The sequence below is a fragment of the Saimiri boliviensis genome, chromosome 2, assembly GCF_048565385.1.
Source record: "Saimiri boliviensis isolate mSaiBol1 chromosome 2, mSaiBol1.pri, whole genome shotgun sequence".
In the NCBI taxonomy this organism is placed as follows: Eukaryota; Metazoa; Chordata; class Mammalia; order Primates; family Cebidae; genus Saimiri; species Saimiri boliviensis.
The window spans coordinates 94094585-94119269 of record NC_133450.1 but is presented as its reverse complement, the minus strand read 5'-3'; the positions used below and the strand labels follow the sequence as shown (position 1 = coordinate 94119269).

Here is a 24685-nt window from a genome sequence, read left to right as displayed (position 1 = left end):
ACTAGTAAATATATAAAAACTGATCATAAAGTAATGCTTACACTGTTATGACTATACAAACACTATTCACACCTGGGCCATACAGCTGCTGAGATTCTGATTCCTTCCTCACAATGTTTTCTTTAGACTTAATAATTGTTTTGTTTTTTGTTTGCTCAGGGTTTTGGCTTGGTTTTTTGAGACAGGGTCTCACCTCTTTCTGGGAATGGAGCCCACTCTCCTCTTTTCTTGGGCAACTCCCTCATCTTTATGAGAGGCATTCTCAGTTTCCTGAGAAAGGGTTCGTGGAAAAAGGTGAATGAGATCTTGTGTGTCTGAAAAGGACCTTTCCACCCTCACACTTGATTGGTTCAGTACAAAACTCCGGGTTGGAAGTTAAATTCCCTCACAATTTTCAGGGTATTGTTCTAGCTCATAATACTGCTGCTGAGAGATTAAGGCGATTCTAACCTTTGATGCTATGCATAAAATTTGTTTTCTTTCCCTGGATGCTACCCTCTTCATCCCAAGAGTTATACGACGGTATTAAATGATGTAAGTTGCTGTGGGTCTACTCTGATTCTCAGTGCTAAGCACTCAATAGGCTCCTTCATTGTTCACTTGCTCCTCAATTTCTTTTTCGGTTCTCTTTTTCTGGAATTCCTATTATTTGGCTATTATATTTCCTGGTCTGGCTCATATAATTTTCTTATCTAATCTCTTCTGTCTTACAATTTGTACTACAGGCATGCACCACCATGCCTGGCTAAGTGTATTTTCTGTAGAGACGGACTCTTACTACGTTGCGCAGGCTGGTCTTGAACTCGGCTCAAATGGTCCTCCCACCTCAGCCTCCTAAAATGCTAGAGTATCAGGCTTGAGCCACTGTGCCTAGCTGAGATTTCCTTAACTTCATATTCTACCTATTGTATCTTACATTTCTGTTCTCATATTGCTTAACTTCAAAGAGCAATTTGTTCTCTGAATGTTCTTTTTTAATAGGTATTTTTATTTGATAGGTGAAATGTCTGGTCTCTTTGAGAATATTAATACTTGCATTTAAAAGTCCATCCAAATAGCTTTCTTCCTAGATGTCTGCTTTGGCCTTTTTGTTTTAGGTTTAAAGCTTTCTTTTCTTTTCTTTTTTTTGGAGACAGAGTTTTGCTCTTGTTTCCCAGGCTGGAGTGCAACAGCACTAACTTGGCTCACTGCAACCTCCGCCTCTTGGGTTCAAGTGATTCTCCTGCCTCAGCCTCTCCAGTAGCTGGGATTACAGGCATGCACCACCATGCCCAGCTAATTTTATATTTATAGTAGAGACAGGGTTTCTCCAGGTTGGTCAGGTTGGTCTCAAACTCCCGAACTCAGTTGATCCGCCTGCCTCAGCCTCCCAAAGTACTGGGATTACAGGCTTGAGCCACCACGCCCAGCTAGGTTTGAAGCTTTCTTCAATGTCTATTGTTGGCTGTTGGTTCTTAAAATGCTATTTTATATGCTAATTTCTAAAATAAGTTCAAAAAGCTAGAGTCATCTTCCCCCATACCTTTACTGTTCTTCTGAGTGGTTTATTCTATCATAGCACTTTCTACATTAGAGTTATATTTTATATCTCAGTCACTAATCAAACTACAAATTCCTCTGGGACAGGGAACACACCCTTTTATCAACTCCTAATACAATGCTGTAGACACAACAGGAACTCAGTAACTGCTAGCTGAACTCGACTACCAAAGGCCAGTTGACTCGTTTCTCATAGGTCAAATCACTATAGACTATTCAAGAGTTGAAAATAATCTCAGTTTTCCACCCACAAAGAAATCATCCTGACAATATGTGGGAGGAGAGGACATAAGCCATAAAATTTAGATTGTGTTTTATATAAAGGTACTTTATAACATCTGGTTTATATTTCAAAAACCTAAACAGCTAATATTACCCTATTTTACTCCTGCTACTTAAAAAAAAAAAAGTCCAAAGTTAATATATTTGAAATATTTAACCACATACCTGAAAACTAACCATATCCCAAAATCCATCCAGATCTGTACAGGTAGTCTCCTTTATACCTCGTTTATATTCACAATCATTAATTAGTCCTTCAAACTGTTGGAACCTTTCCTTCATAAGGAGTCTTGTTTGCCCAACTGTTGTGCGAATAAGATCTTTAGCTGAAGGAAAGAAGAGGTTTTTTAAAAGTAAAGGACAAAATAGACATTCATTGCAAGTCAGCCCACCAGTAAGACTTCACTCCAAATATCCTAGGACTTACAGATTGTTAAAGCAAAACAAAAAATATCTACCACAAAACTTTGTCATACAAATACTGCGTATTAACATATTTGCTTCAATTCCTGCTCAAAATTAACAATATTCTCTCTCATACCTATTGCTATACACTAAATAACATTCTACTTCTCCTTGTACTTTATAAGAACTCTCTGTCCGCCAGATATAGTGGCTCACACCTGTATTCAGCACTTTGGGAGGCCTAGGTGAGTGGATCACCTGAGGCCAGGAGTTCGAGACCAGCCTGGCCAACCTGGTGAAACTCTGTCTCTACTAAAAACACAAAAAATAGCTGGGCCTGGTGGCAGGTGACTATAATCCCAGCTACTCGGGAGGCTGAAGCAGGAGAATCACTTGAACCCAGGAGGTGGAGGTTGCAGTGAACCAAAAATCATGCCACTGCACTCCAGCCTGGGCAAAAAGAGCAAGACTCTGTCTTAGAAATAAGTAAATAAATAACACAACTCATTGCAAATAATTATCTAAGAAGGACCTCATACTGACAGCATATAAGTTTTTCTAACAACTTCCCCAAGTAAGTCAGATTTAAAAACTCTTCAGAAAATGTTTTCCATATTTATTAAAGCAATTTTCTTTTTCTTTTTTGTTTTGAGACGGACTCTTGCTCTGTCACCCAGGCTGGAGTGCAGTGGTGCAATCTCGGCTCACTGCAGACTCTGCCTCCTAGGTTCAAGTGATTCCCCTACCTCAGTCTCCTGAGCAGCTGGGACTACAGGCATGTGATACCACGTCCAGCTAATTTTTTGTATTTTTAGTAGAAATGGGGTTTCGCCATGTTAGCCAGGATGGTCTCAATCTCCTGACCTCGTGATATACCCACCTAGGTCTCCCAAAGTGCTGGGATTACAGGCATGAGGCACTGTGCCCAGCAATCTAGGTAATTTTCATTCAGAATATATTTTTGTACAAATAATAACAGATGTTGATGACACCACCCATGAAGTCATATCAAAAAAGCCAATAATATTCACTGTTACTTGCTTGGTTAGAAAAATGTCTAAGTCAAAGGAATGACAGTCAATATTCTAATTACTTACATATTTTAAGTTATATACTACTTTAGCACAGAGATATTAGGGAACATATATTGAGATTTAAAAATTCTTGCTTTTTTATTGTAGGCATCAGGTTAAAAAAGACAAATTCTTGCTACTTTGAATAATAATGAAAATATAATGTTAGGCAATGCTATATTTTTATGTTTCAGAGAAACATAGCCATAATAAAAGAAACAAAGCAAAGACAAAAAATATAAACGTTCCCTCACCATCATCCGGAATGTCCAAGTCAAGCTTCCTGTCCCACTCGAGGCAATGTGAAGTTAATTTCTCAGTTTCTGACTGGAGGATATTTCTAAAATTATGACAGACATTTCAGTTCTACAAGTGATTTTCACACTAGTATCTAGGTATTAGCATTATAACATAATACATAATATTAGGAAGTTATAAAAGGTAGGCATGAAATTAATTTCCCAAAGTTGATACTGATTTATAAACCATGATATATTAAAATCCATAAATACAAGTTGATACCTTGTGTATATACATCCTTTTTTTATGCCTAAAACTAACGCAGATGGATAATGCCAAGAACCTATTTTTTAAGCTAACATTTCTAGTTTGTTCTCTTCTTTTTCAGAGGCTGATCAAAGTCGGACATTCCTAAACATGCATTAGATTCTCTGCACTATCCATGAAACTAAAGCCAACTCAACTGTCAAGAGTAAATTAAAGCAAAACACTGTTAAGTCCAGGATTACAGTGATAGGGCCTCACAGATTCTAATTATTAGGCTTTGCTTGCTTAAAGGTAGTGGTTCTCACTGGGCCAATTTTGCCCCCCTCTAGGAAACATTTGGTGATGTTTGGAAATATTTTTCATTGTCATGACTGGAGGAGTGCTACTGGCCATGGATGCCACAAAACATCCTACAGTGTATAGGATATACACCCACAACAAGTATAAAATCTAAAATGTCAATAGTATCAACGTTGAGAAATCCAGGCCTAAAAAACGTTTAATCTGTGTCTATGTGAAAAGTATCCTAGCATGCAGAGAAACTGGAATTCTTGTACACTGTTGGTAGGAATGTAAAATGGCAAAGCCACTATAGAAAACCGTATGGCAGCTCCTCAAAAAATTAAAAATAGACTTACCATATGACTCAGCAATTCTACTTCTGAGTATATACCCAAAATAATTTAGAAGGGTCTCAAAGAGGTATTTGTACACCCAGGTTCATAGCTGTTCACGACAGTTAAAACATGGAAGCAACCCAAGTGTCCTTGTCACTTGTGAAATAATCCAGTAACAAAAAGACAAATACTACATAATTCTACTTATATAAGATACTTATAGGAGTCAAAAATCATAGAGACAAAAAGTAGAATGGTATTTACTAGGTGCTGGGGGAGGGAAGAACGGTGAAATATTGTTTAGTAGGTACAGTTTCAGTTTCACAATGAAAAGTTATGGAGATGGATGGCAGTGATGGTTATACAACATTATTAATATATTTAATAGCATTAAACTGTACATTGAAATGATTAAGATGGCTTAATTTTTTAAGATGGCTTAATCTACAAACTTGAAAAAAAAAAAATCTCTCCAAACGCAGGGATTAAAAATAACTAAACAAAAAATCAGAAGTTTTCTTAGTAGGAAAAACCGAATAAAGACTTTGTTTCTTTTTTGAGATAGTTTTGCTCTTCTTGCCCAGGTCAGAGTACAACGGCATGATTTCAGCTCAGTGCAACCTCTGCCTCCCAGGTTAAAGCAATTCTCCTGCCTCAGGCTCCCAAATAGCTGGGATTATAGGCACCCACCACCCCACCCAGCCAATTTTTTTATTTTAATGGAAACGGGGTTTCACCATGTTGGCCAGGCTGGTCTTTAACTCCTGACCTCAGGTGATCCACCTGCCTCAGCCTCCCAAAGTGCTGGGAGATTATAGGCGTAAGTCACTGCACCTGCCCAATTTTCTTTAAAAAAAAAAAAAAAAAAAAAAATTAGAGCCACGAGCTGTAGCCCACATCCGTAATTCCAACCAGCACTTTGGGAAGCCAAGGCAGGTGGATCACTTGAGCCCAGGAGTTGCAGACCAGCCTGGGAAACATGGTGAAAACCAATCTCCACTAAAAAAAAAAAAAAAAAAAAAACAAAAACAAAAACAATTATCTGGGCATGGTGGCACTCACCTTTTATTAAAAAAAAAAATTAAAATTTAAAAGATAAATGAAAATCACCTAACATCAGTTTTCCTCCACTATATTAAAGTTAAAAAATTTTTAATTTTAGTTTTAATGTCTAGATATTAATATAAAATTCTTACGCTAGAAACCAACAAACATAGACCCAGCTCCTCAGAAGGCTGAATGTAGGAGGTTGGGAGTTCAAGGCTGTAGTGAGCCAAGATCGAGATACTGCACTCCAGCCTGGGTGACAGAGTGAGACTCTATCCCCAAAAAAAACACAAAACAAAACCAAAACAAAAACTTGAGTTGTTTATATTCAACAACACAGCATGACGATTAACGAATGAGAAAGCAGAAATGGTTTAGCTCTGACATTATCTAGATGGTCAGATATCTCAATAACTCACTTGAACAACACAATGGATTTAGCTACCTCTAAAATCCCTTATAATGCTAAAATCCAGTGCCCTAAAGAAGAAATTAAGCCGGATGCAGTGGCTCATGCTTGTAATCATAACAGTTTGGGAGGCTGAGGCAAAAGAATCACTTGAGCCTGTGAGTTCAAGACCATCCTGGGCAATATTGTTAAGACTCTGTCTCTACAAAAAAATAAAAAACAAAATTAGCTGCCCACTGGTAGGAGGATGGCTTGAGCTCAGGACGCGCAGGCTGCAGTGAGCTGAGATCATGCCACTGTACTCCAGCCTGGGAGACAGAGTGCAGCCATTTCAAATAAATAAATAAATAAAATAAAATAATTAAAGTCATTCTCAAAAAAGGTATGTATAACACAACAAATGAATAATAAAAATATAGTGAGATACTTCTCATCTATTTGATTTGCAAACAGAATAGTGTGTATTATATGCTATTGTCTGTATTTTTAAAGAAGAAAAATTGTGTATGTTTGTATTTGCCTATATGCATTAACTATCCATGGAAGTATTCACAAGAAGGCCTTCATGCAAGGTTCAAACTATGCAGTTGGGACACAGTGCTGAGAAGACTTCTCACTTGTACCTTTTGAATTAGGAACTACATGAACGTACTAGTTATCAAAAATAAAATAAAATAAAATTTAAAATATAAGAGAAAATCACCTAATGTCAGGTTTCTTCCCACTGTATGAAGGTTAAAAATTTTCAGTTTTGGTTTTAAATTTAGTCTAGATATTAATACAGAATTCTTACACTAGAAACAGACAGACATACCTGAAATACGGCACATCATGGTAGGGCTGAGATATTTGACCTTCATTTGTTTCAAGTGATGAGACTTCTTTTATTGGAAGGTCATTTGAATCTTTAGTAGTAGCTTCATTTTTATTTAAAACATGTTCTATAAAGAAAGTCTTACATGTAAATTTAAAAGCAACAATTTCTAAAATGACAGCCCCAAAAAAGACCTTTTAAAAATCCTTCAATTTTTTTCCATATTTAATTTTAAAATTTTATTTCTGTCTCAATGACTTCATTCACATTTCCCCTAAAGTAGCTCTGAATATTTTTTCTTTAAATTTACATTTATTTCCCCTTTTCTCTGTATTCTTCATCCCAATTTTGTCTTCAGGTATCTTTACCCATGCCTTCCCATCTTTTCTGACAGTGAGTTCATATATGACCCTTAGTTCATATCCTCAAATGATATGGTAAAAAAGGACTCTAAACTAATCTGACAATTAATAATTCAGAAAAGTAAAAATTTAAATTACTATACCTGAAAGTAAAAGATTTTTTGTATTATTAACAGTAGTCTAAAAAATACATTAAATAAATAAATACATACATACATTAATAAAATACTATACCTTCATGCCCAACAGTCAGAGGACCCAAAGGACATTGCAATTTATTTGAATCCTGCTGCACTGTCTTGGTAGAGTAAGTTTTACATTTTTGTGCCAAAATTTCTTTTGTTGCTTCTTGAGACTTATCACTAAAAACAATAGCAAAAATATACTTCATGAAACATGAACTCTATATATCTAATTTAAGGGATTTCAAACTTGTGTCACTTTTTATAAATCTGGGTTAAAAAAGAAATTCTTCTATTTAAAAAAAAATGTGCATACTGGAGAGGAGAAAATTTAAACACCTATACTGTGAATGTCTTTCTTTACTAATTAATTGCAATGAGATTCAAATATTTTGAAGACTTCTTTTTTGTTTTTTTTTTGAGAAGGAGTCTTGCCCTTTTGCCCAGGCTGGAGTGCAACCTCCACCTCCTGGGTTCAAGCAATTCTCCAGCCTCAGCCATCCAGAGTAGCTGGGATTACAGGCAAGTGTCACCGCGCCCAGCTAATTTTTTGTTTTTGAGACGGAGTTTCACTCTTGTTACCCAGGCTGGAGTGCAATGGCGCGATCTCGGCTCACCGCAACCTCCGCCTCCTGGGTTCAAGCAATTCTCCTGCCTCAGCCCCCCGAGTAGCTGGGACTATAGGCGTGTGCCGCTATGCCCAGCTAATTTTTGTATTTTTAGTAGAGATGGGGTTTCACCATGTTGACCACAATGGTCTCGATCTCTTGACTTCGTGATTAATCCGTCTCAAAATAAAAAATAAAAAAATTTCACGGTTCGTAACTAACATAGTTCAATAGCTAAATAATTTTTTAAGAGTACAGGCTAAATATAAGAAGGCATTTATTACCCATCTTAGCAAGGGACTTATTAATATTACATTCTTACACTTCTGTTTTTGAAGGAGTCCAGGTGTAACCGGGTGTCAAAAAGGCATTGGCACTTCTGGGAGTCATAGGTGTTATTTGATAGGTCTTGAGACCATCCAGTGGCTGAAATGTAAAATCTTTAGGTGCGAAGGAATTCTTCCCTTTCATTTTTGCAGAATGTATCTCAGGTAAGTTTTCCATTTTTGATAAGATTCCATCTGGATCCATTCCGTTTGTGGCATTAGTTTGTGAATCCAAAGTATTTTCTTCACTATTGACTTTACAAGAAATACCCTAGGATGTGAGTTAACAAAGTAAGATTTCGCTCTTCTGAGGATATATTCAACCAATTTTTATATATTTGAAAACATGACAACTGAAATATATGTACTACGTACATAATTTGAGAGCAAAAACAGATAAAATTAAGTGTGTACATGGAATCAGAAGACTGTTGATGCTAAACCATTGCTATTCCCCAGGAATAGAGAGAACCAATTCTTATTAAAAGACTAATATCGGCCGGGCATGGTAGCTCATGCCTGTAATCCAAGCACTTTGGAGGCCAAGGTGGGTGGATCACCTGAGGTCGGGAGTTCAAGACCAGCCTGACCAACATGGCGAAACCCCATTAAAAAAAAAAGAAAGAAAGAAAGAAAAAAGACTAATATCTTTCAGAAATTACAACAAATTAAAAGATAATAGATAATTAATATGGAAAAACTTACTCAACAAGCAAAGACCTGTTTACTTAAATTATGTTGATAATTACAATGGTTTAAAGTCAGAAATCTAACATTATGGAATGACTATTGTTAAGGACCAAATCCTTTACTTAAATAACCTTAGATTATAAATAACCTTACCACAAGAGCAATACTTTTCAATGTGACATAAAAGATTAACCATATAAAATACAAAGCATATTTACTATTTCAAGTCAATTTGTTACTTGGTATTTAAATATAATTTCTAGAGGTTTCTAGGCTTCTGATTTTTAATAAGATATGAACTCAAACCCAGGTATTTCAATCCGGACAAAAGTTAAAGTAGCAACACTGTTGAGGCTAGCATGGCAGTCAATGCAAAAAGTAGTGATAATCCTTAAGGGTAAAATAAATCTTAAGGGAGGACCTATAAGGTCCAGCTGCTTTATCTGCAAAGATTCATTGTATGTGTCCTTTCTTGATCTGTGTTTGATTTTTTACTAAGAATCTAGCAAGTTTACTTAATCTTTGTTACTTTTTTTAAATTAAGAAATTACACCGGTGGGGAGCAGTGGCTCATGCCTGTAATCCTAGCACTTTGAGAGGCCAAGGCAGGTGGGTCACCTGAGCTCAGGAACTCAAGACCACCCTGGGCAACATGGTGAAATGCCATCTCTACCAAAAATATAAAAGTCAGATGGGTATGCTGGCATGCAGCTATAATCCCAGCTACTTGGGAGGCTGAGGCAGGAGAATCACTTTAACCCCAGATGTGGAGGCTGCAGTGAACTGAGATGGCACCACTGCACTCCAGCCTGGACGACAAAGTGAGACTCTTGTCTTAAAAAAAATAAAAATAAAAAAATAAATAAATTATATCATAGATTTATAAGCCAAGGAATCCTCAAATGGGGCATATTTTTTGAAGACCTTATTAGAAACCATTGCAGATGCTGGCAAAAATTTTAGTTTATTTAATTCTTACAAGTACTCTATGTAGGTATTCCATGTTAGGAATAAGAAAACAAACTCATAAATTACACTACTTGCCCAGGGCTATATAGCTAATTGGAAGCAGAGAGAGTATTCAAACCCAGGCCTAAATGAATACAAAGTCAATGCATTTCACCCCACTCCATCCTATGTCTTGGCTAATTCCCCCATAAAGGTTTCTCTCAGCTGTGTTTTTATCATTTTTCTCCATCTTCTAACCAAATTATGCTTTCCCTACATATAAAGCTCTGAAGGGCGCAGCGGCTCACATCTGTAATCCCAGCACTTTGGGAAGCCAAGGCAGGTGGATCACGAGGTCAGTAGTTCGAGACCAACCTGGCCAATATGGTGAAATCCTGTCTCTACTAAAAATACAAAATTTAGCAGAGCGCGGTGGCACATGCCTGCAGTTCCAGCTACTTGGGAGGCTGAGGCAGGAGAATCACCTGAACCTGGGAGGCAGAGGTTGCAGTGAGCTAAGATCATACCACTGCACCCCAGCCTGGGCAATAAATTGAGACTCTTTCAGAAAACAAAACAAAACAAAACAAAAAGCTCTGAAAATAAGATACCAGAAAAACAAGAACAAATCCTCTCGATGCTTTCTTATGGTCTGGGAAGTTTGTTATTTATCTTTAATTTTATTTACTTAAATGGAGTTTAACTTGTTTACCCAGGCTGGGGTGCAATGGCACACATCTTGGCTCACTGCAACCTCCATCTCCCAGGTTCAAGCGATTCTCCTGCCTCTGCCTCCCGAGTAGCTGGGATTACAGGTATGCACCACCATGCCTGGCTAATTTTCTATTTTTAGTAAGGACCAAGTTTCTCCATGTTGATCAGATCAGTCTAGAATTCCTGACCTCAGATGATCTGCCTGCCTCAGCCTCCCAAAGTGCTGGGATTACAGATGTGAATCACTGTGCCTGGCCTGGTTCAGGAAGTTTTAACACACATGTAGGTTAACCTCTTGAAGCAGTTCTGTATGTTTAATTTCAACTTTATGAAAGTAGCAATGAGATTTTCAAAGCATCTAGAAGTAAAAAGATGTTTATTCTCTACCTTGTCAGGTTTTGTTTCTATGTTTTTGGCAGGTCTTCCTTTATTTGGCACCTTTGTTTCTGGTTTGTTGTCTAAAATAACAATAAAATAAAATATTTTACTAGATAGAAATGCTACATTAAAATACTAGGTAAACAGGAAAAGGAAAAGAAGCAACAGGAGGAATACATGCTTTAAAGAATTTTTATTATAAAAAGCCATATTATAAAAGAGGTTAAAAACAAATGGAATTTCCTGCCAAGTACAGACCATCTGTTTGTAAAGTCAGAGTGTTTGACCTTTACCCTCTGAATACCAAATACAGATTGAATATCCCATATCCAAAATGCTTGAAACCAGAGGTATTTTAGATTCCAGATTTTGGAATATGTACATTATACTTACAGGTTCAGCATACCTGATACAAAAATCTAAAATCTGAAATACCCCAATGAGCATTTCCTTCGAGCATGACCTTTAAATGCCATGTCGGTGCTCAGGATTTTCAATGTTTTGATTAGGGTTGCTCAACCTGTACATATTTATTATAGACAATTAGAAAAATACAAAAGACTGCAAAGAACAGCAATGAAAAATCACCCAGATTCCATTACTCAGTTGTCACTTAGGGTATGGTTTTCCAGTCCTATATCCACATAATCACATACTGCTTTTTAGAATTGTGATCCTACTGTACAGAGTTCGATCTTCTTTTCTCTGCCCACTTAATATATCATGAACCATGTCATTAAGTGCTCTTTTATAATATTGTTCTTAATGGCTACATTGTATTGCCCCAAATAAATGAACTATGATTTATTAGGACCATTAATTTTTCACTTTGAAACACTGCTTATACCAATTCAGGTCTTTAATGTTTGGGCATCTATGATGTGCTAACTAGATGTCAAGGCACAGAATCTAGTTTCAGGAATTACAATTTCCTGTTTTCTTCTCTCCTACTCAAAGTACTTGTTGATTTTTGAAACAGAATACAAAAACCTCAAGGACCAAACATTCTAGTTCAGTAACTGATCAAGAAATAGTTCCTACCATTAGCAGCTCTTGTGACTGGCTTTCTTGCTGTGGTAGATGAGACTGTTCTGGGAACCTGCTTTGCCGCTTCAGTAGCTGATCGAGTCATTCTCAATGATGTGGGCATTACAGGTTGCACAACTGTGCGGAAAAAAAAAATAATCAAATGTCCTTTGTAGTTATTAAATTATGGCTGTGAAGCCGGGCATGGTAGTGCACGCCTGTAGTCCCAGCTACTCAGGAGGCTGAGGCGGGAGGATCACTTCAACCCAGAAGTTTGAAATCAGCCTGGGCAACATAGTGAGATCCCATAGCTAAAAAAACTGTAAAAATCAGCTGGGCATGGTCGTAAGCCTGTAGCTCCAGCTCCTCAGGAGGCTGAAGTGGGAGGATCACCTGAGCCCAGGAGGTGGAGGCTCCAGTGAGCTATGATTGCGCTACTCCACTCCAACTTGGGCGACAAGCCTGTCTCAAATATATAAATAGATTCCAGTTGACCTTCTGGACACCTAAAATTATGGCTATGGTAGCGTTGGAGAATTTATAGTAATTGCTAATATTCCTACCTTTTTTCTCTTTGTCTGACACTTTCTTTTCAGATGTTTGTCTTTGACCAGGTCGGACTGCTTGAACATCACTGTCATTATCAATCTATTTAAGAGATTAGGTGTCATGTGATTTAATTGCAAAATGAATCAAACCACCATATTTTTAATCCATAAATTGATTCCTCATCTGAAATATGATCATTGTAAATGACCCAACCAAAAAAAAAAATAACTACTACCCCCAATGAGATAAAATAAAAAAGCTTTCCATTAAGCTTCCAAAAAAGCTTACATCCTTTTTCAGAATCACAGATTTTAGAAAATGCAAATAACCTAAGCTATTAAAAACTGCTAACTATAACTTGCCTTCTGAAGGTTTTTAAACATGCCAGACATGCTTTCACTTCAAGAGATTTTAATTTTGCCTAGAAAATGCTTCTGGATAAAAAGCTCTTTTCCATGGTTCTCTCCTCCACTTTCATGACTTTACTCAAAAGGCTTTCATCGGCTGGGCTTGGTGGCTCAAGCCTGTAATCCCAGCACTTTGGGAGGCCGAGGCGGGTGGATCACGAGGTCAAGAGATCGAGACCATCCTGGTCAACATGGTGAAACCCCGTCTCTACTAAAAATACAAAACATTAGCTGGGCGTGGTGGCACATGCCTGTAATCCCAGCTGCTCAGGAGGCTGAGGCAGGAGGATTGCCTGAACCCAGGAGGTGGAGGTTACGGTGAGCCGAGATCGCGCCATTGCACTCCAGCCTGGGTAACCAGAGCGAAACTCTGTCTCAAAAAAAAAAAAAAAAAAAAAGGCTTTCATCTTACAGAGGCCTTCTTTGACTGCCCAATCAAAATTCTACCCCACACCTACTTCTAGTACATCCCTTATCCTTTTTTAAAAATCTTCTCCATAATACTTATGATCTTCTGACATATGTTTGTTTTTTTTTTTAACTGCCTTACATGTAAGTTCCACAAAGACAGGAAATTTAGTTTATTATTATATCCAAAAGCGCACAACAATGCCAGGAACATCATAGCAATGCAAAATCTATTACATATGCATAAGAGGAACTTAGCTTCCTTCCCTGATAAAGAGGCATACTATTTCCCTTTGCCCACTTCACTTTTAGTAACCCTCCTGATATCTTTCTTACAGTATTGTGAAGACCCATAAGTTTATAACACCTACCCTGTGTGTTTTCCTCCCCATCTGCATTTAATGCAGATAACTTGAATGCATAACAGGAACCCAGTAAACAAAACAAGAATGTGACACGAAGACAGTTTGCCATGGATCTCATAAGGAATGTTGGAGTAAATATTTTAAGTGAAATTACTCTGCATCACCATACCAAAAGCAGTGACTTTCATACCTGTTAACTCTAGTAAATTAACCATTATGTTTGAATCTGATATTAGATTAAAAGTGAACTTATTCACTCTGAAAAAAAGTACAATTTATCATTTTAGTAACAATTATCTACTATCAACTATACCTTAGCCTGCTCCATTTGGTCTTTGGCCTTTGACCTTGTAATCCGTACAGAAGATGGAATAGCCTTAGAATATCAAAAAGAAAATAAACTTTAAAAAAACGAACCGGCAAATAAAAAAAAAAAGAACTGGCAAAGGTTTACTTCCATATCTTATTACAAAATAAAGTTCCCTTTTTAAAGTTAAATTCTATCCTTAATCCCTTATAGCAGCAAAAAGATACTTGCTCACTTAAATTCCTATTTTTTTCTTGTTCTAGCCTGATTTAAATTAAGTTTAAGTTAGTAACTTCAAAAATCACTCATATTCCTCAGTGAGAAAATTTCAAACCACATTTTCCAGGTATTGTAATCGTCATTAATATGATTAACCAGACAATAAGAATGCCATAGATGAGTAGATTAGAGTATTAGGATCTTTGTTTTCTATTTGTAAAGAGCTATCTTACAGCTTTCCTAGTTTTGAGTTTTAACAATTTGCTCTTGATTCTCATGATTATGTACTTGTCCACTGTCCATAAGAAAACAGAGACTTGATCACAAAATGTGGAAAACTCTAGCAAGAGAAAAAATGATTAAAAAGTGGTAAGATATTTACTAAGTCTATAAAATTCCTTAAGAAGCATAATCTCAGACTTCTGTAGATTAGAAACCATTTTCTTCTAATCAGTGAAAACCTAGTGCTAAAAACTAGTCTTTCCTCTAGAATGCATAAAGAAAGCAGAATTCATCAATGGCTACCATATAAATAGAATATGAAAACAATGATTGGTGAATCTTATTATTTAGTACCATGTTGTACCTCTGTTCCTATTTAACACTTTTTAAATAGCTGTTTGGAGTTTAGACCAGTGATTGGTATCGTACATATTGTTGAAAAGCCAGCTTAAATCTAACCCTTTCCAAGAGTAGTTCTTTGTTGTTCCTCCAAACAGAAACAACCTCCCTCCTTTCACACAGAATGTATTTATCTGTATCTTGCTTCCTTGAATTGTATCCTATTAGTTTTGGTCTCTTCCATATTATACTAAGGTTATACCAGAGTAAATACCCAAGGATCTGTCCAATGAATCAGTGAGAGTCACAAGGCCAAGAATAATATTCAAGTTTTACTTATATCAGGAATGTACAGTCAATGAGATCATCAGTGACTACAAATCATCAGTGACTACGAATTTACAATCTAGCTGCTTTTGTTCAAACTTTATCCTTCCTGACTCACTGACCACGCTCTCCTTTAGATTACTCTGCCTTTAACCTTCTATCCTTTTAGTTCTCTTGCCTCTCTGCCCAGTCCTCAGCCTGGTACCTGACTTCTGCCCACCTAAAGGTGCTCTCTAGAGCCCACTTTTTCATAATTTTATATATCCTTATTGGAATGGTCTCAGTCCTACAGCTTAAACTCCCATCCATACTCCCAATATTATATCCTAAATCTACATCCTAGCACCAATTTCCATCTTGCTTTCCAAATTTTTACTCACTGGTATCTAGATGGTCTACACAAGTTTAAGATTTTTTAAAAGGTTTTTAGCATGCACCCACTTAAACCTGTTCCTTTTCTTGTCTTATTTCTTTTAGCAGCAGCATAATTTACATGGTTAATCAAACTAATAGCTTAAGAATCTTCTCTCTGCTTTTTCAATTTCCTTTACCCCTCACCATCTACTTGGCCACCAGTCCTGTCAAATGCCTTTCTTTAGATGTCTTACACCTATCTTCTCATTTTAAAACCCACTGCCCCTTTCCATCTATTCTAGCCCACCTATTCCATTACAGTAGTCTCACAACTGGTCTCCCTATTTATAAATGCTTCCCCTTCCAGACTAAAATCTTTAGGGCTATAGTATTTTCCTGAATTATTAATTTGACAGTGGCACTACCCTTATTTAAAACTTCTCCTGATTCTTCATAACCTACAGGATAAACACGAAATTCTTTGCGTAACATTGTTCGGCCTGGTTCTACCCATTTTCCTAGTTTTATCCCATCTCATCTTACCTACAGCTATCTCAAGAGACCTGATTTTCATTCTTCTGAGCTACTATTATGTCACTCCCACCTTCTACCAACCACTTAAGTAAATAAAGAGACTAAAGGAAAGGGGTTATTATAGTCATTTAATGTCTTGAAGAAAATTCCAAATAAAAGAAACTATTCCTTTTTATTAAGACACTAAATTTACCTTTTTTGGCTCAGCTTTCACAGCATTCTGGTTCGATAAAAGAAAACAAGGCATATCAGGTCTATAACGACCCACTTTAAATATTCCTCGTTTAGCTTTCTCTCTCTGCTCTTTCAATTTTTGAAGTTGCTTTTCTTCTTTGTATTTTTGGAGCATTTGTTTTCGTTGATCACCCAGAACAGTTTTTATTGACTCTAGGCAGGAAAAAACAAAACAGCACAGTATATAAAACATTTCAGATGAAAAATTATGCAAATGTCTAAACAATTATTTTTGTGTCATTTCAACTGCTCCTAAAAAAAATGCTTTCCATAAGCCAGGCACAGTAGTAGTTCAACCCAGTGGGGAGTCTCAGGCAGAAGGATCACTGGGCCCAGGAGTTCAAGTGTAGCTTGAGTAACATAGCAAGACTCCTCCATACAAAAGGAGATGCTTTTAATATTTCCTGTTAATTCTTTAGCACTCTAACCACAAGTTATTTCAACCCCTAGTCTTTTAAAATTTTTATTCATTTTGCCTTCATGTGTTCAAATATTAAACGCTTGCTATGTATTAGGCATCTATTACTTCACTTTTAAATTAATTAACTTGTATGACAGCCAGCATTCAAGTTGACCACTACCGATCCTCACTTCTTGGTAGTCTTGCCCTGTGTCATCCCGTCTCACACTGAATAGGGCTGACTCGTGTGATCAAGAGAGTATTACAGGAATAATGGAGTATGACTTCTAAAACTAGGTAGTGTTTGCCTTGCTCTCTCTTGAAGAGTCATTTGCTCTAAGGGAAGCCAGGTGCCATGTGGGGCCTTAAGAATACTCAAGCAGTCTTATTGAGATGTCCATATGACAAAGAACTATGGCTTCCTGCCAAAAGCCAGCACCAACTTGCTGTTCATGAGTCCATCATCCTGGGGGCAGATCCTCCAGTTTCAGTTAAGGCTTCAGATATACCTCTGGATGACATCTTGGCTCAAATTCCTGACCCACAAAAATTGTATTAAATAATCAATGTTTACTGTTTTAAGCTGCTAAGTTTTGGGATAAATAATACAATTATAGGTGCTATTTATTATAATAGATGTACTTCATCCCTTCTCATCTATTCAAGGACATTCTTCCAGCAACTTATTCTCTCACTCATCTATTTTTTCCTCTACTGAACCGTCACAAAGTTACAAACATGTAGTAATTTCTCTAGTCCCATTTAAGGCAAAATTCTTCAAGAGAGTTGTCTGTATTTCTACTTCCAACACTTTTTTTTTTTGAGACGGAGTCTCATTCTGTCACCCAGGCTGAAGTATACTGCGTGATCTTGGCTCACTGCAACCTCTGCTTCTTGGGTTCAAGCAATTCTCCTGCCTGAGCCTCCCTAGAAGCTAGGACTACAGGCACGTGCCACCATACTTGGCTAATTTTTTGTATTTTTAGTAGAGATGGGGTTTCACCATGTTGCCCAGGATGGTCTTGAACTCCTGACCTCAGGTGATCCATTCACCTCAGGCTCCCAAAGTACTAGGATTACAGGCATGAGACGCTGCACCTGGGCTATTTCCAACACTCTTTAAAACTCCTCTCTTATTTTCAAAATTATGAAAAATTTCTAATACACAATCAGAACCTCATATACCTATTACCCAGATTCAATGATTACGAAAATTTTCCTGGAGTTGTTTAAACATATTATACTTAGAAGATTTCATCTATAAATACTTCAGTATATACTTCTAAAAAACAGACATTTCCTTTCATAGCCTTAACACATCGTCATCACACTAAACAAAATCAGTAGTAATTCCTTGTTATCTATTATAGGGTCCAGATTTAAACTTCTCTATTTGCTTCAAAGAGGCCTTTTAAGCCATCTATTTATTTAAATCAAGAACCAAGTAAGATCTACATATTTTATTTGGATGTCTCTCTTTTTTTTTTTTTTTTTTGAGACCAAGTCTCATTCTGTTGCCAGGCTGGAGTGCAGTGGCACAATCTTGGCTCACTGCAATCTCTGTCTCTAGGTTCAAGCAATTCTCCACCCTCAGTCTCTGGAGTAGCTGGGTTTACAGGCACGCACCACCATACCCAGTTAATTTTTGTATTTTTAGTAAAGATGGGGTTTCACCATGTTGGCCATGGTCTCCTGACCTCATGATCCTCCCACCTCTCAAAACTCTGGGATTAGAGGCGTGAGCCACCATGCCTTTTAAGTCCCTTCATACAAAACAGATCCTTCTCCGCACTCTTCATGCCTTGTCTTACTGACAAAAGGTAGTCAGTTTTCCTATTTAATGTCCTGCAAGCTATATTTGTTTTCTTGTTCCTCTAGGCCCCATGTTTTCTATAAACTAGAAACTATATCTAAGGGTTTGATTATACTCACCCATTCCAATCTGAGTTTCACTCCCTGAATTTCTCTCCACCAAACTATTCATCAAGATCACCAATGACTTCCACAGTGGTGAAGTCCAAATTTTCACCTCCCATATACTGGATCTAACAAGCAATACTAATATAGTTAATCAGTCTCTCCTCCTTGATATGCACTTTTCCACTTGGTTTCTAGGACAGCACATTCTTCTGGTTATCCTCTTGCATTACTTTGCACTGTTCCCTGGTTCTTTACTAGTTTTCCCTTGGCTTTTCATATTTTAATATCAACTAAATTACCGCAATAGTCTACTTACTGCTCTTCCTGATGCTGTACCTACTAACCCACAATCTATTCTCAACACAGCAGCCAAAGTGATCCTTTTTTTTTTTTTTAAGGGACAGGATCTCTTTGTGTTGCCCAGGTCCAAGTACAGTGGCTATTCACAGGCACCATCATAGCACACTAAAGCTTCAAACTCCTGAGCTCAAGATCTTCCTGTGTCAGCCTCTGGAGTAGCTGGGGCTACAGACCTGGCTCCAAAGTGATCCTTTTAAAACATAAATCAGACTAAAAAAACAATCATTAATGGCCTCTCATTTCAGAGTGAAAGCCAATGTCCTTACAATGATGGTCCCAGGATTCTATGCAATCTATCTCCCTTGTTCATTCTTTTCTAGCCAGTTACCTACTTGATTTCTCTAAAACATCAGGAACACTCCTATCTCTAAGCCTCTAGAAATGGGAAATAAAGGATATTTTAATAGCATATTGACACAGACTTTTATTTGATTTTGGTTAAGAAATGGAACATTTGAGAGGACAAGAGTAGAGGCCAGGCGATGACTTAGGAGGTAATACTACTACCCATTCTCAGAAAAAAATTTTGGTTCTTTCTACCACTCCCCATTTATCCTAGCGTTATTTCAATGCCATCTAGTTCCTAATGCCTGCTATATGAACACAACAAATAGGAGTATGGTGACTCCTGACTGAAGTCATTTCTCAGTTTCCATTCTCTTCTCTGTAGCATCCTTTGCCTTCTAAGACGCTCTATTTTCATCTTTTTCTGAGATTATTCCTTTCTTCTTTAGTTGGTTCTTTTCATCCTAATGGTCCCAGTCCTTCTGGGGAAACTGCAAGGATGAATTCTTTGCTGTTTTCTTAGTAATGTTTCCATTGACAAAGTACTCTCATTTCATGTATTCTTTATTCTATTTATACATTTCTTATCAATTTATCTAGTCAACACTTATCTTACCCAAGCTCCATAAAAACTTTAGGATTTCTATAAGGCAATATGGATAACAAAGTGTTATAATATTCTATAGGTAAATGGCTTTGCCTAAGAGACAGTAGTTGTAGAAAACAGGTTATTAAGGAACTAGGCGCCACGGCTCATGCCTGTAATCCCTACACTTTGGGAGACTGAGGAAAAGAATTCCTTGAGCCTAGGAATTTGAGGTTACAGTGAGCATACCACTGCACTCCCGCCTGAGTGACAGTGAGACCCTGCCTCTTGTATTAAAAAAAAAAAAAAAAAAAAAACCAAATAAGAAAAATTACTTAGAACAGTATTTCAAAACTCTTCTGGCCAGGGTTTTTTACTCACACAGGCATTAAACCAACTATTATTCGCTCTTAAAATTACAATAGATCTTTACTTACTTGGCTTGACATTGGCCTTTTCTGGAACAAGCTCTTGAGCTGTCTCATCTAATTCAACAAGAATTCTACTTTCCAAGGTTGGAATATTTACATCTTTCAAACCAAAGTGTCTATTTCGTTCATATTCCTTATGTCTGCTTTCTTTCTGAGACAGTGATTTTCTGTGAGCAATTTTAGTTCTAATCATTTCAGTACTTAAATCTTTCCTATGTCGACTGGCAAAATGTGAAGACATCCTGTCAAGAAAAAGCACAAAACCCAACTTATATGAATTTTCATTGTTTAAAAAATTAAGATTACAGTTCATCTCCTGTCCCACTTCAGAGACTTCTGAAATAAAATATGAAAATGCACAATGAAATAAGTACATAACACTGAAAAGTGGGAAGGAGATTATCAGAGCATAGGAAGCTACAACCTATTTGGGAGTTTCAAATAGGAACTTGCTTGACTGATAAACAGAAAGCCAAGAAGCTACAGTACCCAATAAAAGAGGCTCTGGGCTTACCATAGAGAACACCAGAAAAAATAAAAGCATGAACTAAAGGTGAAAATAGGGTAAGTAAGTGAAGAACTGCGTACGGAATGGTTTCCTTACCCATGATGATGAATACAGGTAGTCTAACATTTCTTCAAAAGCCAAAAAACAAAAACCCCACACCAGGTGCCTGCTAGTCATGTAGGGACAATCAACAGGCAACTGGATACAAATAGTTGGATAGAGTTAGATAGAGAGGCACAGGGAAAGGTATGTGGAAAGGAACAAGAAGCTTCCATGCTCTCTCAGGTAACACTGCTGGTTAGGAACCTGCATGTGATCACCCACCTAGAAGCTCTCCAAACTCAGGTTTGTTTTTTGTTTTTTTTTTAAATGGCAGCTTCATTACATACACTTGAGTGATTAAATGATTGGCCACTGGCGATCAAATCAACCTTCAGCTCCTCTCCCCTCCACAGAGGTTGTGAGGTGGGGCTGAAAGTCCCAACTCTCTAATCCTGGCTTGGTCTGTCTAGTGACCAGCCCAATCCTGATGCTATTGAGAGGCCTCCAGCCATCCATCAATCATTAGCATACAAAAAGATATCCAAGGATTTTAGGCGTTTTCCAGAAAACAGAACAAAACCAAATATACAGTTCACAATAACCGTATCACTTTGCTCCATTATTTTCATCCATACAAGAACAAGAAATCATATAGTTTAGGCCCACCCCCCGGTGGCTTAGGCCTGTAATCCTACCACTATGGGAGGCAGAGGCGGGAGGACTGCTTGAGCCCAGAAGTTCGAGACCAGCCTGGGCAACATAGCACAACCCTTTCTCTATAAATTTAAAAAAAGAAAAGCCATACATATACATACACACACACACACACACACACCCACACACGCAGGAGATCATATAGTTTACTTGGCATAACCATTTTGTAGGAAAGATCTATATTCAAGCAAAACAAAAGAGGGCAATAAAGACGATGTCAGTGGATCCAACTGGGGAGAACAAAGAAAAGTGGAGTTTGAGCCGGGCGCGGTGGCTCAAGCCTGTAATCCCAGCACTTTGGGAGGCCGAGGCGGGTGGATCACGAGGTCAAGAGATCGAGACCATCCTGGTCAACATGGTGAAACCCCGTCTCTACTAAAAATACAAAAAAAAATTAGCTGGGCATGGTGGCTCGTGCCTGTAATCCCAGCTACTCAGGAGGCTGAGGCAGGAGAATTGCCTGAACCCAGGAGGCGGAGGTTGCGGTAAGCCGAGATCCCGCCATTGCACTCCAGCCTGGGTAACAAGAACGAAACTCCGTCTCAAAAAAAAAAAAAAAAAAAAAAAAAGAAAAAGAAAAAGTGGAAGCCGGGCGCGGTGGCTCAAGCCTGTAATCCCAGCACTTTGGGAGGCCGAGGCGGGTGGATCACGAGGTCAAGAGATCGAGACCAGCCTGGTCAACATGGTGAAACCCCGTCTCTACTAAAAATACAAAAAATTAGCTGGGCATGGTGGTATGTGCCTGTAATCCCAGCTACTCAGGAGGCTGAGGCAGGAGAATTGCCTGAACCCAGGAGGCGGAGGTTGCGGTGAGCCGAGATCGTGCCATTGCACTCCAGCCTGGGTTAACAAGAGCGAAACTCCATCTCAAAAAAAAAAAAAAAAAAAAAAAAAAAAAAAAAAGAAAAAGTGGAGCTGGTACAGAGAACCACCAAAGCAAACTGGAGAAAGGGTACTGATTCTCAGAAGTCTTGGCAGTTTAAAAAAAAAGGGGGAAGCCGGGCGCGGTGGCTCAAGCCTGTAATCCCAGCACTTTGGGAGGCTGAGGCGGGTGGATCACGAGGTCAAGAGATCGAGACCATCCTTGGTCAACATGGTGAAACCCCGTCTCTACTAAAAATACAAAAAAATAGAGGCCGGGCACGGTGGCTCAAGCCTGTAATCCCAGCACTTTGGGAGGCCAAGGCGGGTGGATCACGAGGTCGAGAGATCGAGACCATCCTGGTCAACAAGGTGAAACCCCGTCTCTACTAAAAATACAAAAAATTAGCTGGGCACGGTGGTGTGTGCCTGTAATCCCAGCTACTCAGTAGGCTGAGACAGGAGAATTGCTTGAACCTAGGAGGCGGAGGTTGCGGTGAGCCGAGATGGCGCCATTGCACTCCAGCCTGGGTAACAAGAGCGAAACTCCGTCTCCAAAAAAAAAAAAAAAAAAGGGGGGGGGAAGCGGGGAGGCTCTGTGATAGCCACACTATGGTATATTCTTCAACAAGAATTAAATCTACTAGAAAACTCCAGATAATGGAAAAATTGGCACAAGAAATGCAATAAATTGTTACATGATTCTAAACAATCAACAAAGTATAAAAAATGAGAATCTGGGCTGGGTGCGGTGGCTCACGCCTGTAATCCTAGCACTTTAGGAGGCAGAGGCGGGCAGATCACCTGAGGTTGGGAGTTCGAGACCAGCCTGACCAACATGGAGAAATCCCGTCTCTACTAAAAACACAAAATTAGCTAGGCACGGTGGCGGGTGCCTGTAATACCAGCTACTTGGGAGGCTGAGGCAGGAGAATCACTTGAATCCGGGAGGCAGAGGTGGCGGTGGGCCGAGATTGTGCTATTGCACTCCAGCCTGGGCAACAAGAGCAAAACTCCATCACACACACACACACACACACACACACACACACACACACACAAAAAATCTGTCTGACCTGCATGTTAGTAACATTCAGCTCTAAGACCCGAGGGAAATGACAAATGACTGTGCTTTTTATCAAGAACTCTCTTCCACTATTTGTTATCTCCGGGAGTATTAATTTGCTAAATGTTGAAGAACAACCAAGACTTATGTATTAGTTATTTTAAATACGGGATAGCACTATCCACAGCGAGAGAGAGAGAGAGAAAGAGCGAGAACATTAAAGGTATAATTATCAGAATAACCCTGAAAGGCAGTTACTATTATCGCTCTTGAACAGATGAGGTAAATTAACTGCTCACATTAGCATAGCTAAAAGCCGGTGGAGCTGGGATCCCAAGCCAGGCAGCCTGGTTCTTGACACACACCTAAATTCTGTTTGGCTGAGTGGCGTTTCCTCCAGCTTGCAAGTCTAGAATGCGTTCATTTTGCATGACTAGAGGTTCTCCACCGGGCGTTTTTAGTTGTCATGGGATCTGGGAAGAGCTACGGGAATTTATTGTCGGAGCTAAGGATGCTAAACGTCCCTCGACGTGAAGAATAATTTCACCCCAAATGCCAAGTACGCCCCGGTGGTGAAACGCTGACTAGTAGATAGGTCACGGCAAACAGACTGACTCTTCTGGAGACTCGCGTTACCAGCTTCCGGAAGGGCAAGGTAACCCCGTCCTAGAGGAGCCTGCCTCTGACTGGCTCCCGCTAGCAGCCCCCGGTCCTCAGACCCTTCTAGACCCACCTACCTGAGGCACCTTCTAGCGTGAAACCTCAAACAAACAAAAAGTAAGGAACACTCGATCTGGACGACCACCGCCAACTCCGAAGCAGGAATCCTCACAACCCGAGCCTCCACGAAATTCAAACTTGCTGCACCAAGCCTCTGATTGGAGGGACTTTAACCAACACTTCCGGGGAAGATCCCGCCCCTTCCACTCGATGAGGCTTGCGATTGGTTTGCTCCGTGCGACCTTTGAATTGATTGAAAGGTGAAGGGACGATTCAAAAGATGGGTGCGGGAAGGAAAATAGGCGGGACGACGACGCGGGATTAGAAGGGGTGGAGCAGTCGGGGCGCTCTTGTCCGGTGAAGTGCAGGAGTGGGCGGCGGAGCCCAAGAGGTGATGCTGGGTCCCTCGCAGAACTGGGCTGCGGGAATCTCCCCCAAAGCTCGCAGTGCTTTTTCTTTCTTTTTCTTTTTTTGAGACAAGGTCTCACTCTGTCGCCCAGGCTGGAATACAGTGGGCCGCTGCTCACTGCAGCCTGGACCTCCCGGGTTCAAACCATCCTCCCACCTCAGGCTCCCGGGTAGCTGGGACTCTAGGCGCGC

The 24685-nt window shown here is 38.9% G+C and overlaps 1 protein-coding gene across 4 annotated transcripts in view; it reads right to left on the bottom strand.

Moving 5' to 3' along the window:
- Positions 1-24225, bottom strand: part of DLGAP5 (DLG associated protein 5) — a 69745-nt gene extending 45520 nt beyond the window's left edge. For 3 of the 4 annotated variants that reach the window (XR_012516312.1, XM_074393917.1, XM_074393918.1), the window contains exons 1-12: positions 24103-24186; positions 20181-20416; positions 16152-16345; positions 13970-14032; positions 12491-12575; positions 11943-12065; positions 10911-10981; positions 8168-8442; positions 7290-7417; positions 6694-6820; positions 3554-3639; positions 1987-2147 (exon numbers count right to left, since the gene is read on the bottom strand). Coding sequence is in view for 3 of the 4 variants with exons in the window: in XM_074393917.1 (XP_074250018.1) it covers positions 1987-2147; positions 3554-3639; positions 6694-6820; positions 7290-7417; positions 8168-8442; positions 10911-10981; positions 11943-12065; positions 12491-12575; positions 13970-14032; positions 16152-16345; positions 20181-20415 (1548 nt within the window). In the remaining variant the exon portion in view is untranslated. Of the gene's footprint in view, positions 1-1986; positions 2148-3553; positions 3640-6693; positions 6821-7289; positions 7418-8167; positions 8443-10910; positions 10982-11942; positions 12066-12490; positions 12576-13969; positions 14033-16151; positions 16346-20180; positions 20417-24102 lie in introns of all 4 variants that reach the window. The other variant, XM_039468818.2, reaches the window with a different exon arrangement.
- Positions 24226-24685: the final 460 nt, after the last annotated feature.